The sequence below is a fragment of the Ursus maritimus genome, unplaced genomic scaffold (assembly GCF_017311325.1).
Source record: "Ursus maritimus isolate PB19 unplaced genomic scaffold, ASM1731132v1 scaffold_28, whole genome shotgun sequence".
In the NCBI taxonomy this organism is placed as follows: domain Eukaryota; kingdom Metazoa; phylum Chordata; class Mammalia; order Carnivora; family Ursidae; genus Ursus; species Ursus maritimus.
The window spans coordinates 35,786,090-35,805,230 of NW_024425341.1; the positions used below are offsets into that span (position 1 = coordinate 35,786,090).

The window sequence follows — 19,141 nt, forward strand, 5'->3', positions numbered from 1 at the left end:
TAATTTATATGTACATTTCAGTCTTCTGTCATCTATAAAGTGTTGGTGAATTTTACTTTTATGAAAGATTTTGGATTGTATGTGAAAGATTTACATTGTCTCAGAAATAGTTTAAAAGAATAAAATTGCATTAAATTAGTATGGGTTAAGTAAAACAATGGTTGATAGGGGTTGTTAAAAGTATTGTAATGATTTCATGCATACTATACTATATACCTACTAAAACATTATTACAATTTGATTTTGTCTTTGCTTTTAGTGCAGAGTTACTCTCTCTGTAACAAGCGTAACTTGTAATATTCTTGACATGGAAGAAGTAGGCAGCCTTCTTCGAGGACTCAAGCCAGCACAGTTTATCAGTGTCAGATGTGGGGTTAAACTATAATAATGACTTAAACTTTGCTGCTGATTCAATTTGCATCTATATTTACAAGCAAAGATAACTTCAGTCAACTTATATTCGTCCTATGAATAGAAAATAGATTTATAAGGTTTTTCAAAAAGCTCAGTGGGGGATTTAAAATGATCATTTGCTCTCCAGCAAGATAAAATAGAGAAAAAACTGTTTCGTTTTTCTGGAGTTAGTTATTTGATGTAGTTATGAAAGTATTCTTTGAAAACATCATTATTGTGAATACCTTCCTTCTCTCATACCATTCTGCAAACAATTGAAACCTAATGTGTGTATGAGATTGAACTTGGTTCTTGCAGGACAATAAACCTGTGTAAATCCTGGTTCTGTCCTTGATACTACAATGGCGAGATCTTCATCCGTCTAAATTAGAGAAGTCCGAGTCTAAAGATACTTTGCATTGTATTGACTAAGTTTAAGGGCTAAGAAACAAGTAAGGGAAAGGCAAGGAATAAATACTTTGGCCTTAAAAAGAATACCACAGAAAGAGTGGGAGAAAGGTAAATTCTTAGTTTTAGATAGTATCTAAAGTATTATTATTATTATTATTTAAAATTTTTCCTAATTATTTCACACTAGCCAAAATAAAACCTCGAAGGGCAAAGAGTCTGCTAGTCTTTAAAATATTCCATTTTTTCAAAAAATTCCTTTCATAGGTAAGATGAATTCACATTATTGGACCCTTTGGGTAGATGGAGTCAGTGACGGGAGTTTGGAATACTGTGTAGACAGCATTTCTCAGGAGTTGGGTGCTGGTGCTTCCTAGCACAGAAACCAGACTCTACCAGAACCTTCGTGTTTTCACTTAACTGCAGAGGCTTCCATTTCACGTTCCAAAGATTGAATGTGAGGAGGGGTTATTATTTGAAGTCTATCACCTTTTGTCTAAAGGAAGAGATTTCAGGATCATTCTGATTGTAGAAGCAGAACTTTGCTGTGATGGATTCATTTCATGCCACGGTTGTCATTAAATCCCTTTCTGGCGTTAGCCATTAATTTTGTTGGTAGTCTTTTTTCATGGTATCCTTACAGGGAGTTAAAAACCAGCAAGGCTGCCAGCCTGCAAAACTCCGAGTGGGGTGGTTTGTGAACCGTTAACAGAAGAAAGCGTCATTCCTGCCATCCTCATTAATTACTTCAGATTTGTGGAAGAAGAAGGTTCAGGACAGTGCTAAAGATCATCCAGCCCTGGGGCTCTGTTGAACCCGCTGATGGGCAGGACACGTGGGAGGTAACGAGCCCACTGAGAAGGGACAGAGGATGACAGGCACAAAGCCAATGTCTTTGAATGGGATGGTTCTCCAAAAAAAAAAAAAAAAAAAAAAAAATCTAGTGATTACTTTCTATTCTTATATATTAATTTTAGTTTGTTCCCCCCACCTCCCCATTTGGGTATAGCTGCTATACCAGTGTATCTTTTAAAGGTTTGGACAGAGGCCATGCCAATGATGTTAAAAGTTAGCAACCAATATTTCCATGGCTTTTTAGAACTTGTAAGATGACACAAATCTAAATATATCTAATTAACAAAATTCATTTAAAGACATGCAATAAACCACACTCAGGATGCAGTTACCTTTAATTTTGGTGAATTTATCTCCTGCTGGTAAGGGCATTTAGGGAGGAGGGGAGGTGAGTAGGGCTGGGGAGTCTGAGAAAGTGTTGAGGCCAGGTCAGAGATAGAGGCTAAGGGAGAATGAAAAGGAAGGGAGGGAAGGAGACAGCTGGGAAAAGGTGTAGACATTCCATCTCCCGGAGAAAGTGAAGGCAGCTTAAAGATTGAGGAAAGACAAGATGTGATTATGGCTTGTGTCGAGAACAACAACGTTACCTGGTCTTTAGAGAATATCCCCCAATAACGTTAACATTACCAAAAGCCCTGGCAAGTGACATTTACGACAAATTCTTGCTTGAAAAGCACTAACTTTTCTTTTGAATTTGATTCAGAATTCCCAGTGGGTGGGATCATTGTTTGAAGTGGGTGGCTGGAGACAGGAACCCCCAGATTCTACACCTTTATCTTTACAGGAGGGCTCCTTCTAAAAATGAAGGAAAAGCAATGAAAAGCAACGACTCTTTGTAGCTTGCTGGTAAAGTAGATCACGATTTCTAGAGAGTTTGTTGCAAAACTTGGGGAGTGGGGAGCGATGACGTGTGCCTGTGGGGAGTGTGCCTGTGGGTGCGTGGCGGGAACTGCTGTGAAACTCCCCCACACCGCCTGGCCCCGGGGCTGCCTGCAACAGGCCGCTAGGAACCAAGCCACATAACTAATCTCGTCTACCGTCTTATGATTGATTACATTGAAGGAAAAAAAGAGTTATTTAAATAGCTAACTTAGAAACATGTTGGACTTTCTGTAATGAATGATCTCTTGTGTTCAGTAGTGTGTTTATTTTATACAAGTGCAGGTGTGGCTGGGTTCTTTGTTCAGATGACCTTTTCTCTCCTGGTTGAGGAAGTTAGCCAAGCCTCAGGGTTTTGTGGGTATCCAGGGGCCTCAGGGGCATTGATCATTATTTAAGCCCAAGAACACCCTGTAATATAGGTCACATGCCTCTATATGTGTTACTGGTAAGGTCTTAATAGACAACTATGGGATTTTGAAAATTATTTTCATTTTCTAAGATGTTTAAATAGAGGGGGAAAGTGACTTGCATAGTAACACGTTATAAAACATTCTTTTTGTTTCATAATTTCAGTCTTTGCCAGTAATCATATTTTCTTTTTAATTTACAGGTAACATATTTGATCAAGTTTTGTTTTTGCTTTTGTTTTAAGAGAAAAATTTACAGGCTAAAGATTTAGGGTGTTTTCCCTCTTTACTAATTAAAATCATTGCCTAAGATTCTTTGTTTGTAAGATGAAAATGCATTAGTAGTCTTAAGTAGCCACCAACTGGTAGACATAACTCTCTTCAGAGAGTTAAAAGGGCACGGTGTACTTTTTTGTTTCCTCCCTCTCTCTCTCCTTTTTTGCAAACTGCCTTTGGAATTGGACTCATCTCTGTGTATCAATTTCCTCATCTCTAAAGTGGGGCTAATAATATAACCCACCTCATTGAGTTATGAAAAGTAAAGATGAAGAGTTCTTAGAATAGTGTTTGAGTTCAACTATGTAGTTATCATTATTAATAACAAAAATCAGGAAGACTATACATTACAGATTGTTTAAATATGAATTTATAGTCATGAATAATGGAATTATATCAGATATTTACATTGTCTTACTAAAATTTGGTGTGTTTCCATCCATTACTCCACCCCTAACTTATGTAGTGCTTGTGTTTCTTAGTAGGAAGCCTTCTAGGGCCATGCTCAAATTGATGTGTATTAGTGTGATTAACTGTACTATCTAAATATAGTAAGACTGGTTAGTTCTTCAGTAATCAGGCAAGATTAAAATACCTCATTACTGGTTTTTGCTGCATTGCTGTCTTCCTTAGGAGTTCTAGGATCTGTGGGGGTGGCTACGGGATATTTTAAGCAGGCAGGTTTTCTCTCCTCTTCTTCCTCTTCAATGTGCAGTCTTGGTGTCTCTTCTGGGCCATCACGGGCATACCACAGAGCATCTGGTTCTTGAGCTTTTGGCCCTCTTCGGATGCCTGACATAAACCCCTCACAGATATCCTCATCTTCCTCTCCAATGACAGGGAGACTTATGGGCAAGGGACCCATACTACTGTGTGCAGAGGCTGCAAACTTATCACCTAGGACTTCGGGTACTCTCTTGGGCCCTCCAAGGCCCTTTCCCATTTTTGTCAAATCTCCAAACTTGTTCTGAGTTGTCTTTCTGGGATCCTGAAGTGGTATTGCCTCAGAAGCCTGAACTGCAGCTGAGGTCACCCCTGCGTGGGGGACGGGCAGCAGGGAGGAAGCTGACTTGGCTGGTACAGAAGCTGGAGGCAATGGGAGGAGAACTGAGGGTTCCTCCTTAATTTCAAGGATGATCTCCTCTGGGATATCTGGTTTGGCTTGGTCAGCTGATAAGGTTAAAGCACCAAGCTTCTCTAATTCATCCAAGAAGTTGTCCAGAAAAGGAGGTGGCGTTGGGGTCAAAGGGTTTGCTGGTGGACATGCGGCTGTCAGGGACAACCACCCCTGGGCTGTTTTATCTGAGCCAGGTGAAGCTTTGTGCATGGGAGGAGGGGCTGGTTCACTGGAAGCCAACTTAGAAATGAGCAGGGATTATGGTTAAAAAATAAACCAAGAAAATAATAATGATACATCAAAACACAGAGACAGAGAAATGCAGGAAGAGTATGGTCATAAATATAAAAATATCTTATGCTATGGTCTTGAAGATATTTTGCTGAATTTAAATAAAATCATTAGCATGTTAGCTAGAAGGTTATCTGAACCCTGGAACTCTCCAGTATTTGGAAGGGGTCTTAGAGGTCAGGATAATATAAAGCCATCATCGAGGTTATAAAGTCAGACAGTGAAACCTGAAGTGATTTTATTTAATAGATTAGCTTTTTTAAACTAGGCTTCAGATATTGACTTAGCATACATACCTCTGAAATAATGTTAATATAAAATGAAAGGCTTCAATAATGAAAGTTTTTCTTAATTCCTTGAATTTGTTTAGTGTTCTTTCTTCCTGTAATGGTGCCAAATCTTTTGAATGTCCATAATTTTCTCACTCATGTTCGTAAGGTAATTATAACATATGGCATAAAATATTTTTATATCATTATACAGTAACACATTTCTAAATGAATAAATAATGAAAAATATTTTTCAAGAACAGAAACTCATGATCAGAACAAACTTAACTTATGTTAATTTCTACTTCAAAGTTTAAAAAATCTAAAGTAAATGTTTACATAGGAAGGGAACATGTGATCTTAATGGGAGTAAACTTCTGCTAGGACTCCCATTCCTTTATGTAAACCTATGGAGTATAATTTATGAAACTTAATCTCCTGAAGCAAAAATATACTTCTGTGTATCTTAGTATTATCACTATATTTTGGATCTATTGTACAAAGCAGAATTTTAGTGGAAATTCCTTAAAAGTAGTTCTAGAAGTGCTGCCTAGGAACACACTAAGACATTTATCTGTTGTTGCCGAACTAGAAAGAATGTTACATGCTAGACATACGGAGGCCTTGAGAGTCTGGTGGGTGGCATTTTACTTTCATTCTCTCCAGGTAGATGGTTTGGGATTGGAAAGAAAAGAATCTTCAAGGAAGATTTGTTGGTTGTTTAGGATGAGACTTCACTCATGCACTCAGCACTCTTGGTCCTAGGGCCACCTAACTTTTGACTTCTGTGTCCTATAATAGGAATGGGGCATTAATAGAATTTATTTAGCTATTTTTTTTTACAGAAATATGATGTCCTGTCACCATGGGGTGGGATAAATGAGGCAAAGAGTCACAAAGCTCATGTGAGCATTCTAGTGGAAGATTCAGGACTAAAGGCTGCTGAGCAGCTGATATAGAGTGATAGCATACATGTGGTCTCTTACTAGATGGATAGCCACTCCCAGCAAGTCCTGTCTGTGTTCAATTTTTAATAAGACAGAAATTACCTAAGTCTCCTTTGATAGGCTAGAGAAGTTTTCTTATTGGCCAGTGTTCTATTTTATGCTCTTTGTTATAGAACACCATAATAGATTTTGAAAATCTGTGAAATATGTAAAAATTTCAGATTATGACTTTTCACTTTCACTTTCTCTCAAGGTCAGAAATAGTATGCGGATGAGGAAGAAAGACCTTTAAATCCCACCATTGTCATGACTGCCACTATCACTGTTACTACCTGCTCCTATTATCACCCTGGTCCGCAGTATGCACGTTCACAGGTTCAAAGTGCTTAGCTTTACAACGGACTTGCTTCTACTAATGGTGATATTAAGTATCTGAATTACCTATATAACATAAATATTCCTATAATACAAAATCATATAATTATCTTTTCTCCCTAGAGCATTAGAGTTGGACTCCACTACACTAAAAGCAGAAATAGTATCAACTTACATTTGAATCTCCCCTAAAATAAAGATAGTATGTTGAGAAATGTGATTTGAGTGTGTCAAAGAGTGATTCATGAGTGAATGAGTTCCGTCCTCTATTTGCAAATATCAGTCAGAAATTAGGATATATGCCACTTTAGTTCTTTCTCTGAAAATGATTCAATTTAGGACTACTGAGAAGTTTCCTTCATTAAGCCAGTGATATCATAGCATAGATTACCAGATGGGATGAAACCATTAAGTGTTTTTTTCAAATTATAGAATGAACTTTTCAACATATTTTCTTCCCAGCAGTGAGAATAAAACACTAATTAGTTATTAGTGAAATTTCTCTTTTTAGAAAATGTAAAATCTGGTGTTCTAAGAAAAAACTTAGGAAACTGAAAATACATTTAAATCATATTCACAATCAAGACTAAAATCCTGTGATCTATAACATTACATTGCCAGTATTAATTAGGACATTATGGAAGAATTTCTTACATGTCAAATAAGGCTTTGTAGATACATGCTTATTTCTTATAAAATTTTACTTGAAGGGATGGCCTCTTTGAAATTTAGCTGTTAGTTCTTTTGAGATGACTGAATGGTAATTAAGACAAATATATGGATGAAGATTCTGATCTTTTCTTTTTATCAGTAGGAACTATTGAAAGAAGGATGTTGATCCCTAAAATTAAGCTCTGGTAGTGAAATAAATATACTAAAGGAGCTTCTGGAAAACTTTAGAATCAATCAGACAAAATCAGATAGTACCAAACTGTATTACCCAATGATAAAGGATTGAGAGCAATTACTCTGTAACTGAAACCCAGTCTTCAAAGAGGAGTAGAATAAATCAAATGCCCTTTTAAAAGAAAATGCTTCCCTTGAGAGAGTAGATTCTTAGAGCATCTACATATGTAAAATCCTTCTAAGCTCATTTTCAAGGAGTAGTTTGGGTCACCGGGGATGCCTTCTTGCATTTGGATATGAAATGACTTCACACTTTGATAACGTCTGATACGTTGATATGATTTTGCTAGCTCTCAATGGTTTATTTTTCTATGTCCCAGCCTTGATCTCAATCAAAATGTTTAATGAATTATGCAAAACAAAATGTTTAAAATGTTGGGAAGTGGAATAATTCCTTGGTAATTTAAAGTTTTACACTTAAAAGTTAAGAAGGAGAAAAAAATCCCTAAATACCATCCATGAAAAAAACACAACATATAATTCAATGTAAAATCAAGAAAAACTTCATACTGTGAGTAAAGAAAGTAGAATAGCTTTTTCTAATTAACCGGTTCGGGAAGCAAAGTCCCTTTTAGACTACATATTGAGAAAGATAATTGTCTTTAGCTAACAGCTCAAGTGAGACAGTAGATCTGGCATAAAATCATCCTAAACCTAATAAAATAAACTGGAGGACTCCTCATAACCAATGACATTTTCATTCAAACTAATAAACCAACTGACTTATGGACCTTAATCAAAAATTTTTACTCTCTTTCTTTCTATGTTAAAAAAACCTCAAGACTTTAATAGAATTTTGTCAACTTAATTACCATGTGTTGCTGAAATAAACCATTTTGGGATCTACCTATCCACATATACTTACGTATACTACTTATACCAAATATAATCCATGGAAAATACGCATCTATAGAAATAAAATCAAACTTTAGGAAAAAAATCAAGCTTTAGAAAATTTTTCAAAAAGCAGATATACGTGTATATATAGGTATAAATCATATGGGATTTTATGATAGTAATGTTTTCTCCTTCAGTATTTTAATTTGAAAATAAAATTATCAAAATCAAGCATTAAACCTTTGTGCTAGCACCTCTCAGAAAAAGAAGTTATATTGACTAGACATGGCACATACACTTAGAAACATAACATATACATTTTGTGCTTTGCAATAGGTAACGATGTTCTAGTCTAATGTCACATATTGATGATCTGACTTCAGGCTACCCAAATATTATACTAATATGCTAGAAGGTCTTCTTACCTTATTGGAACTTAAGCTGTGGATTCTATCACTAGAATAGCTGTGGGGGACTGGAGGGTCAGGGTAATCCTCAGCACCTTTGGTCGTATTCTTCTTGACAACTTCTACATAGGAAACAGGGAAGATGCCTTGTCTGCTGGTTCCTGGAATTTTACCTTCATACCAGTTTTGATCAACTCTTTTAAGAAGAATAACTCTATCTCCCTGTAATGAATATTAGGAAAATACGTTATGAATAGAGATGTGATAACAAAAAGAGTGTAATTGTCTATGCTGTCTAATAAACAATAGTTTTCCATTTGGGAAAAGTTTGATACCGCCAGTTGTTGTTGTTTTTGTCAGGAGAATACAAATAAAGTCTCTGAGCTCACACCCAAATTACAGATTATCAACATATATGTAATTTCATCATTTATTCATGACATCGAATCTCCCCTAGGAATGCCTGGTTAATAGGAACGGGCTTACACATGTTCGCACTGGGAACATGTCAAACGACTTGTGTAAGTTTCTTTAAAAAGCAGAATAGTTTAACGGGAAAATCTCACTGACAGTAGCGTTATCCTATCACTGACAGATTCAAGGGAATGACCTTCTGTAGGAAGAGCTTTAGAAAAGTGCAACTCAGCATGTCGTGCTAGTGTGTCTGAAATGGGTTGCAGAAATCAACCTCTGGAGGGATGAAGTTGAACAGCATGCTGTTTCGCTTCCTCGATCTACATGTGGTAAGTAACAGCAAAGAGTAAGGCTAGCAGGACGGGGCAAAGACAGTGAGTGCCCTTGACCATCCCGAGCTGTGGCCAGGGCTGACCTCCAGCCGGTATGCGTCAAGATGGCGTTAGCACCACTGCCCATTCTCACTGGTTGGTGGCCATGCCACAGTGGTCATTAAACATTTCTACACAACCCCTGGCTTTAGCAATAATAGCCATTCCTGCTACCGGCCGTGATCATGCCAATGCCAAAAAACCCAGCTTAAATTTCAACTTGAAGCCACGTGTGGCCCCGAAATAAAGAGGCAAATGTGGTTCAATGGCAGAAGTTCTGCAGGCGGATCCAACAGGTGGTATGGAAGTCTAGGCTGCTGATGGGGCCCCGCAGGGGGCACGCAGTCGAAGCTTCAGTGCAGTAGGGAGGCCTCCTTCAGGGGACACTCAAGGTGCAAGTCTTCCTGTAGCCTGTCCCACGCCACCACCACCACCATGCAGAACATACTGAAGAAAAGGAAATCTCCCTACTCCTAAAATTGTACTGATTTTCTCGGTCACACATCACTGTTGCTAGGCTGTTGCTGGAGCTATAAATGGCACTGGCAGAAGCTTCTCTTTCACTAGGAAACAGAAGCTGGTTTGGTTTATGGAAAGCTGTGTTGCAGCTTGAAGGATGGACGAGAATCGGTTGATGATTCAGAACCAGGGCAGAGAAGGGAGAATGAGAAGATTCTGCCAGGGTAAGAGCAGTGGGATTTCCCTTCCTTGCTCCCAGCTAAGGACTTCCCCCGTAACAAAAGAGGTTCGAGAACCACCCTGTGTGTGACTCTCTAGCCCATGCTCTGTGCAGACCTGTGGTTGCCTCAAACAAATGAACACGATTGCTTAGCACAGAATGAAAATTGTTCATTTGCTCTTTTTTCACTGTGTAAAGTTGCAAGTCCAAAGGAGCTCTTTCTAATATTATTATTATTTTTTAAAGATTTTTATTTATTTTTTGGCAGAGAGGGAGACAGCCAGAGAGCAAACACAAACAGGGGTTGTGGGAGAGGGAGAAGCAGGCTTCCCACTGAGCAGGGAGCCCAATGCGGGGCTCAATCCCAGGACCCTGAGATCCCAGGACCCTGGGATCATGACCCGAGCCAAAGGCAGATGCTTAACCACTGAGCCACCCAGGTGCCCCTCTTTCTGATATTATTAAGAAGAGCTACTAGAATTGGATAGGTTGCTAGTGAAATTTGGGTCAGTCATGAGGCCTAGAGAGGGTTGATCAAGGGAACAGCACTGCACAAATGGCTCCTCAAAAAGACTCTGTAAGGGAGAAGTACCTTCATTATGTTAGGACTATTCCTTGATTCCAAGATAAAATTAAATGTTGGAACATTTTTTTTTTAAATTTGAATAATAAGGCAGCAGGACAACAATATTTTGAGGTGCATGAAAGTGCTTTTCCTTTTGATGTTTCCACACAGAATGCTCCAGGATATCCAGCCCGAGGCGCCCCTTGGAGAGGATCTGGAGCCTGCCATGCTAAGCCTAGGAGGGAAGGTCTTTCTGAGAAGCTTTGTGTCCCGCAGGGGACCTCATCTGGAAGGACACAGAGAGGTGGGTAACGTGCCTCAGGGTGGCCTTATAGAGTCCTTTGTAGCACATGGGGGAAACAAAAATGTCTAAGAAAAAGGTAGCCTATTTTAGTTTTGAAAATACATAGCCTTTCAAAATGCACTGTTGAAGAAAACACCCAGGGTACCTTTCTCAGCGATAGCTCCACATTTGTGTCAGCATTGAAATTATATTTGGCTACAGCTTCTCCGATTTCTCCAGGCTGGGCTGGGGGAGGTGGTCTTGCAGGCTGTGCTTTTTCAGGAGGTATGAGTTTCTAGGAAGGAAAACAGTTGTTTATTCTTGATCTGTGGTGACTTTGGAAGCAACAACCACAGAAGAGGGAAAGGAAAGGACTCACCTCGACATATGAGATTGGAAAAATGCCCACTCTCCCATGGTGCTCTCCCTCATACCAATTCTGATCTATTTTCCTGAGGATGTAGACAGTATCTCCTTTCTTAAATGACAGCTCCCTGGAAGAGACAGGTTTCAGTGGGTTTTTCCCTGACGTAGAGCAATTACCCTTCAGATCAACACTCTCACTTGATCTGCATTTGGCTGAGAAATATACAGTTGATATTAAATAATCTGTCAAGCCCGGTTACATATGCATTTTCCTTGCAAACTCTTAGAATTCGCTGATCACCTTGTAACTTCAGCGTGGTTTCAAAAAAGAACAAGTATAAACATCACATTTGATAGAAATCACAGGCAGATGCATATGACATTTAAAGGCAGGGGAGGTGACTGCTGTTCATGAGTTTATAGCAAAAAAGTGGTGACACTTGGCATAATGGCAGGAAAGTTCTACATTGATTTTGTTTGTCCTGAAGCTGCTTAGCTTGTTAGCCAGGTACTTGACTCCTCTTCCCGTCTCCTTTAGATGCGCTCAAGCTTACAACAAGGAAAATAAAGATTTAGCTTTAGCTCAAAAGGGCCATCACCAGAAAAATGGTTATTTATGGGTCCTTGAAGCTGGTTGTGAGTCATTTAAGTGGAATGTCTTGATAAGGAATGTATTTTGCATAAAGAAAAAGATCTTTTATTCTTCAATGGAGCACAAAGATAAACATGTTTTAAGTGTAAAGACATCCACAGATTGCTTGTTGCCTTCTTTATACCTTTTTAAAAAGATTTATTTGTTTGAGAGAGAGAGAGAATGACAGAGCATGTGCACATGAGTGGCAGAGAAGGAGACTCCCCACTGAGTGCAGAGCCTGGATGTGGGGTTCAATCCCAGGACCCTAAGATTATCAATGACCTGAGCCACCCAGGCACCCCTAAATCTTTTTTTTTTTTTTAAGATTTTGTTTATTTGATATATAGAGAGAGCACAAGCAAGGGGAGCGGCAGGCAGAGCAAGAGGGAAAAGCAGGGAGCCCAGTGTAGGACTCGATCCCAGGACTCTGGGACCATGACCTGAGCTGAAGGCAGACGCTTAACCGACTGAGCCACCCAGGTGTCCCTTGTTTTTAAAAAATAAAAATATTTTTGAGACACTAACTATGCTTTTCCATCTGGGCTATTTCAAAGAAGAAGCTTATTTACCATCTTCTTTCCTAAGCAGGTAAATGTGGGTATGTAATTTTAAGTTCTAAAGACATTCCTTATTTTGGATAATTCATGCCTACCTGCTCATCCTCACTGCATCTGCTTTTCACAGCTTCATTATCCAGGGAATTGTGTCTGTTTGTTCTTTTGCCTCCATAATTATGTTTTGTTGGAGGACACTCATTTTCTATCTTTTCCCAAGAGCCCCACTTTCCTAGACATCTGCCTTCCCACTCTTGAATCTTCTGCATTGTTTTGTTCAGAATCTGGAGTTGGGTCATTTATTTGTGTTGAACAGATAATGAAGAGACAGGTGGATATCAGATGTAGAATATTTCTCATTGATTACAAGAATTAATTGGAAAAAAGCCGCTGCATATTAAAAGAATGATTATGCAATTAGAAGTGCTAAAATATTCACATTGAAAGTGCATTAAATTTTCAGTAACCCTAAAGACAAAGGAGATTCACAGAGCCTTACATTCAAATACAAGTGCCTTTTATGCAAGTGCCTGATATAGAAAACAAAAAGCAAAATATTTAATGTTTATCATCCAACAGCTTTATTCGTACCAGGTGTGTTTTGTTTCTGGAAAGGAGACTAGTAGGCTTAGCTTTTTGTTTTTAAATGTCAATTAGAGAAAACTTTTTTCAATATGAAAAGAAATATTTTCTATTTTTAAAAGCTTGTATTTAAAATTTTGAAGGCTTCAAGATAAAGAACGGAAATCTCACTTACCAGTTTTCAAAACTGTGTCCCTCTCATCTCAGACCTAGAGTTTCTGAGCCCCATTATGGCTTCCTCCCTCCCCTAACCCTTTTGAATAGTGGCCATTGACAACCCTCGGAAATGACACTTTATCTCTCTTTCCTATTTAACAATTGAGACATTACATTGAGTGAGTTACTGAGCTGTATTTTTGTAAATTAAACTTTTTGCATTGGGTAAAGAAAAATAGCTTTTAAAACAGATATTTATTTAAAACAGATACATCTATCTGTCTCTTATTGATAAGATGTTAGGCACGAAAAGCACTCACAGCTAGCTATTCATTAAGAGCCCTTCTGGGACATTCAGTGCTTCTGGGTGTGGGAGTCTTTTAAAGCTGCTTGAGTCGTCCATAACCTCGATTTTTCTGTCAAATACAGTAGCTACACTGGGGGCTGCTCTTTATATTTCCTGAGAATGGAATGAGAGGAATATGATTAAGCTGCAGTCAGACCAGTTTACTTATGGTATGTGGGAAACATTTTTTAATTTCTTTTTCCCAAAAAATAGGGGATGGCTTCCAAGGGTGATTATTGGATCGACTTCTCTGAAGGCTTACACAATTCGATTTTATGGGTCTAGGAAGATTTTCATGAAAGATGGGGGTGGTGCAGACAACCATTCAGAAAGGCTGTGCCATTTACAAGCCTTGAACCTTTGCTAACTCAGAGCTTTTGCAATGAGGACATGGCCTTGGAGGATGGCGTCAGGCTTGGCACTTGGAGCAAACAAAATCCAGCGACACAATTAACACCCCAAACACTTCCCTGAGCACTGCATATCATCTTCTCCCTAAGTTTGTTTTTTATTAAGCTTTCTTAAAAAGGGTGGATACCTTTCCTGTGTTATATGCCCTGTCATTCCTCAGGGTTTCATACATTTCAAAAAGCTTTTGATTGCTTGTCACAAGAGGAAATTAAATTTACATGGTCTGTGTCATTATTTTGTAAAGTTGGCATGATTCATACAAATCGTCACACCATATCCAAAGAGCAGTAATAGGAACTAGAGTGTAGTAGAAACAAGGCAGTTGTTTCTCATCTCATAAAAAAAAAAAGATGGGTGAGCTTTTCTTCAGGATTTTTTTAAACACTAAATTTAAGCCATCTTAATTTCTAAATAGCATTTTCCTATTTCGTACATTCACCATCTCAACAGTATTACCAAATTCTGAGTGATTTTATTTTTTGTATGTCTTATGACAGAAACAGTTTCTAGAACCATTAATTATCATATTAATTATAATATTAATATTATATTAATTAATACAATAGACGTTTTTATGAATATTTTGTTATTATGTATGTTCAGTCTAAACAACACAGGGTATTTTAATGCCAATATCCAATGATTTCAATATCTTGAATTCTAACGGAGACCAACGTTTCTTAAATCAGGTCTATACACATGGGCCAAGACAGATCTGGAAGACTCCCTCCTATTTAAGCCTCTTTATGTGCTTAGTGCTAGCCTTTCTTAACCCCATGCCCATCTGATGAACAAGATCCTAAGGACAAAGGTATAAAAAAAAAATACTGCAACATAAGAATATGAAAACATCAACATCAAAAAACTATAGGGGAGAATTTTGCTCACAACTCAAAGTTTGAGTGTTAAGACACGGAGATTTGGTTATGGGAATCTTTGTACAGAGTTCTACTGTTCTACCCCACAAACTATCCTGGATCTAGTTGGATAGATAAATGTTATCAAATTCTCTCAGTGTTAATTACTCCCCAACACTTTACTTTTATTTCATTCTTGACACGAAAATTCTAGAAACAAAGATTCTTAATATCACTTTGTTTTCTTACCCTTTTGAACTCATGGTGCCCTGACATGTTTAGTGTCATTTAAAACTCAATGTTTCTCAACTCAACTTCAAATGAAGATAAAATTAACCCTATCCCAGTTAATTGTGAAGAAAACACTAATTACAGCCAATTGCTGAATTGGGACTTTGACCTTATTTGTAATACATCTCATTGCAATATTTAGCTCTTAAATATTACTGAAGTATTTAAAGCCACCCTAAGTCGTATAATGAACACTTATCTTACTTACTTAGATGTCTGAGCTTTAAAATCATACACAGCTTTTGCAGGCAGTTTCTGAAAGGGAAGGTAAACAATTAACACTAACAATTTGGATTTTTTTTCAAGAAAACAATCTCATGTGAATTAAAGGGAAATGAAAGCACAAGGAATGATGAAACATGTATAATGCAAATCCTCTATGCAATTTATAAATCAACCAATTAGTCCTTCATTTAGGTAGTTAAGCAATAACAGGAAGATAGTAGATGACTTTTTCATCATAACCACTGAATATCCTATTTCATCTTAGAAACTAAGGAAGATGAACGCTGGAATAGGGTCTGTCCCAGGTATAACTCTGGCTTTTCCTGGGATAACTGCAGAGGGTGAGTTGCTCTAGGTCCTGTATAATGACATAACTCCTTCGGAATCGTAATAAAAAGAATGGGAAAAGTCATGAAGGAAGCTGTCATCCCTTTTACTAAACAATTCTCAACATAGTAGCAGAGAAATACTAGCCCAGGTTTCACTGGGAGGCTAGTTAGTGGCCCAAAGCAGAGGCTTGGTCCTCTTGCATTCCCTGGAGGGCTCAGGGACTCTTCAGCACACAGTACGCCAGCCCTTTCGTCATGCTAAGATGAGACACATGCTCTCCTTCAATCACCCTGTACCCCACAGCTAGCCACTCCAGCTCTTCCTTCTCCACTTCCCAGTAATCCCCTCACCCCACTCTCTTTCCTCGTGATTCTGTGACCTTTAGGCAATCTGGAACATTCCTGACTTCTTTGCGGGTCCCACAGGTGCTAGACTATAGATGACACCCATAGTGATTCTCCTGAAATGGCTGCCAGTCCGAGACCAGCTTTCAGCTGCCATCAAACAGCTCCCAGATACCACGCACCAGAACTCCAGCCCTGAGCCAGGGCCGTGGACAGAGAGCTAGTTGGTAGGTGGTTCCTAGGAGCAGCGATTTTTCAGAGATGTTCTCCAATAAAAGCAGGCCAGCAAAAATCATTTATGTAGAATTTGTATGGATTTGCAACACAGATGACCTAGGGGTCAGCCCTGCATCAGTGGGGAAAATTTGTACAGGGAAATCTCCTTCCTCTGTGGGGCAGCCCAGCTCAAGACTCTAGCAAAGCACCATTGTTAATTCATGGGTGTCAGGTCAAGACTCACAGAGGCCTCGCTGCCGAAACCGGGCTGCCGTTGGGGGAGATGTGCAGCTAGGCTGGGAGGGCATCCTGCTTGGAGTCCTTTGCTCAGGCTCCAGGGAAACGATTTCTAGTTTCTCTCCTGTCATTTTTATGTTCTTAATCTGGGTTCTTTCCTGGTTTGGGACATCACTTTGGCTGACAAGTGCTTTACCAAATACGCTGCAGAAAAAAGACCCAAGCAGCACTAAACACACTACCTCTTTTTCCGGAGTTCCTCTTCTTTCCCGAGGTGCACTTCTCCCCAGGTCAGTCATGGTGGAAGAGTAACTTCGAGGGGACTCATGGTCTACGGGAAAGGACGGGGTCGGAGTGAGTATCCACTTAATTAAAAGCTGACCCTTTTAGCCATTTTCCCTGGTGGCAACTATTTTCTCCTTCAGATTTGGAGAGACACCAAAATGGAAGACATGGGTAAAAAACTCATAGGTCATTACAAAGTCGTGAGAGAAGACACAAAGCCAGAGCATTTCAAGAGAGAAAAATGTCCGAGGGGGCAGAAGGGTTCTAATCACAAATATAATTGTTCCATTGCTGAGTAGTTATGCTGCAGCACTCGGTGTAGACGATTCATAGTTGCAGGGATTTCTCATCTCAAAGATTTAATACTTTCTATTCCCTTTGCCTCTAATTTATAATTAGTCTATAGGGCCTATATAAGATGGGCAATTTGAAAATAGCAACAGCTTACAGGAACTAAAACATTTTGTGGAACAATTTAAGAGTGCAGTAATGAAAAAGAAAAAAAAAAAAGAAAGTATGGTGACGCAGAACAATGGATGTGTCCATCCCCACCTCTTCTTGCTGCCCCCCCCCCCCGGTCATTAAACATTTAGTGAATCTTAAGATGTCATCTGAAGGCTTAAAAGGCTTTTATCTTTCGCCTTCCCTTTTGCTCAACTATCTCATCAGAAAGTCTATATTTATTCCAAGAAACAAAGGGATATAAATTCTTTAAACAGATAGTACCATATTGGTTACCAAACTGCTTATGAAATACTGAATTGTTTCTGTTCACCTTAAAACAAAGTATAAATAATTACATTACAAAATTATGATTACAAGTATCTCTTAATGTTCTCACACTTTACACATTCATACGTGGAAATGTAACTAGAGGCTAAAAGTATCCCAGTAATCTTGTTAGAGAATTCTACCAGTATAACTGGGTCAAAATTAGTAAATTCTTTCTCTTAGCCTTTAATGAAGTTAGTTATATTGGTTAATGAGAAACATTAAAAATAAAATAAATACAGTTATGAAGGAATTTAAAATGCCAATTCATAAGAGGAAAACATTGTTTAAAGATTTTGACTGCTTTGACTATAAGGAAGAATTGTCTGCTCAACAGCAGGTGGGATATCAGTTATGCGACAACATATAAGGATAAATGTCTACTTCTCTCTCATTTGTGAATTCCAAAGTCTTTAGGTTTAGTAAGGTAGCATGGCCACAAATATTTCAGGTAAAACTTAATCAGTTATTTTCAAGAATGAGAGAGGATTATGTGCCATATATTTTCCATTTTAAATTCATATACTTTTATGATCCTAGGTCTTTCATACTGATCATTAAATTATAAATTACTTTTGCTAATCCTTGGAATATAAACTATTTTTTCTATTGGGCTAAACAGAGTGGGAAAGTAAATATTTTATTTTATTTAAATGCATTTTGAAGCCCTCTCAAATCATGTTTCAATAATGTACTCTGCATAAAATTTAGAGATGATTATTATTGATCTACTTAATTGAATAACTGGAATTGTCTAATACTGAAAAACTAGAAAAGGTAGCTAATTAATTAAAAACTTAAACTATAACATGTCTCAATCAGTGAAAATTTCAAATTGTAGGCATTGATTTAAAAAATTCTAATTTATTATTTTTGAAGCGTGTTGTGTAGTATAAATGAAAGCAAAGATAAATACTAATAAAATAAGCAAACGTGTGCTATGGCAGCTAACATTCGAGCCACATCTATTACATTAATGTGAAATTTGAATTGTCTTTTTTTTTTTTTGCCTATAGAGATTATATCCTATACTACAAATTCTGAATTACTAGGAATTTGATCTGTTTTCTCCTACCTACTCCCTAAATGACTTTGGTCAAATCTCTTGTCTTCCCTGGGTCTCAACTGTGAAACAGTTCTTGTAATAACACGTATCACCTAGGTTCAGGCCAGTGTTAATTAGATAATGTGTGTAAAGCACTTTGCAGTGTCCCATGCATAGAAGACTGTTGATAATCCAAATTTCAGCATGGAATGTTCTTTACAGCTTCTTAAAATTTACATAGTAAACAGATGTACTTTCAGAATTAACAAAAAGAATTGTATAAAAATTGTCTGAAAATGTCAAAGCACCCCAAAAAATCTCAAAAAAGTCCTCTGCATTTGAACTGTTGTTTGTCCTTGTGTTGCCACTCCAAGGTAATAATCCGTCTATGGAAATGAACTTGGGAGTCACTTTTAACCTACATGGTCTAATTTAAATGTTGATATAGGATTCTTTCACTGGAAATAGAAAACAAATAAAATAAGATATGGAAAGGCAGAGAAAATGAAATACACTGAGTGATGGAGATGAGACTTCTGTATATACATAGCTTAAAGATACATTCACAAAAATTTTATCCCATTGTGTCCTTTAAATAAAGAAAGTCGTTAAACAAATTCTGATCTTTTTTCATCGTCCATCAATTACTACATTACATACTTCAGTTTTGCTCCCTGAGTGTTTTGAAGTAGTGTCTTTATATTGCATGTAAGCAAACTATTAATTGAATGAATATAACTTCATAAAGTTACTATAAAAATTAAGGAAAAAGCTATTTGTTAAATTACTGGTTTTGATTCACTTTACAA

General features: G+C 37.8%; 1 protein-coding gene across 5 annotated transcripts in view; it reads right to left on the reverse strand.

Annotated features, from left to right (window-relative positions):
• SORBS2 (sorbin and SH3 domain containing 2) overlaps positions 1-19,141 on the reverse strand; it is a 175,917-nt gene that overhangs the window by 15,557 nt on the left and 141,219 nt on the right. For all 5 annotated transcript variants that reach the window (XM_040643396.1, XM_008710467.2, XM_008710469.2 and 2 more), the window contains 5 exons: positions 16,474-16,562; positions 15,088-15,134; positions 11,062-11,176; positions 10,849-10,977; positions 8,389-8,592 (listed from right to left, as the gene is read on the reverse strand). In XM_040643396.1, the coding sequence (XP_040499330.1) occupies positions 8,389-8,592; positions 10,849-10,977; positions 11,062-11,176; positions 15,088-15,134; positions 16,474-16,562 (584 nt within the window). The remainder of the gene's footprint in view (positions 1-8,388; positions 8,593-10,848; positions 10,978-11,061; positions 11,177-15,087; positions 15,135-16,473; positions 16,563-19,141) is intronic.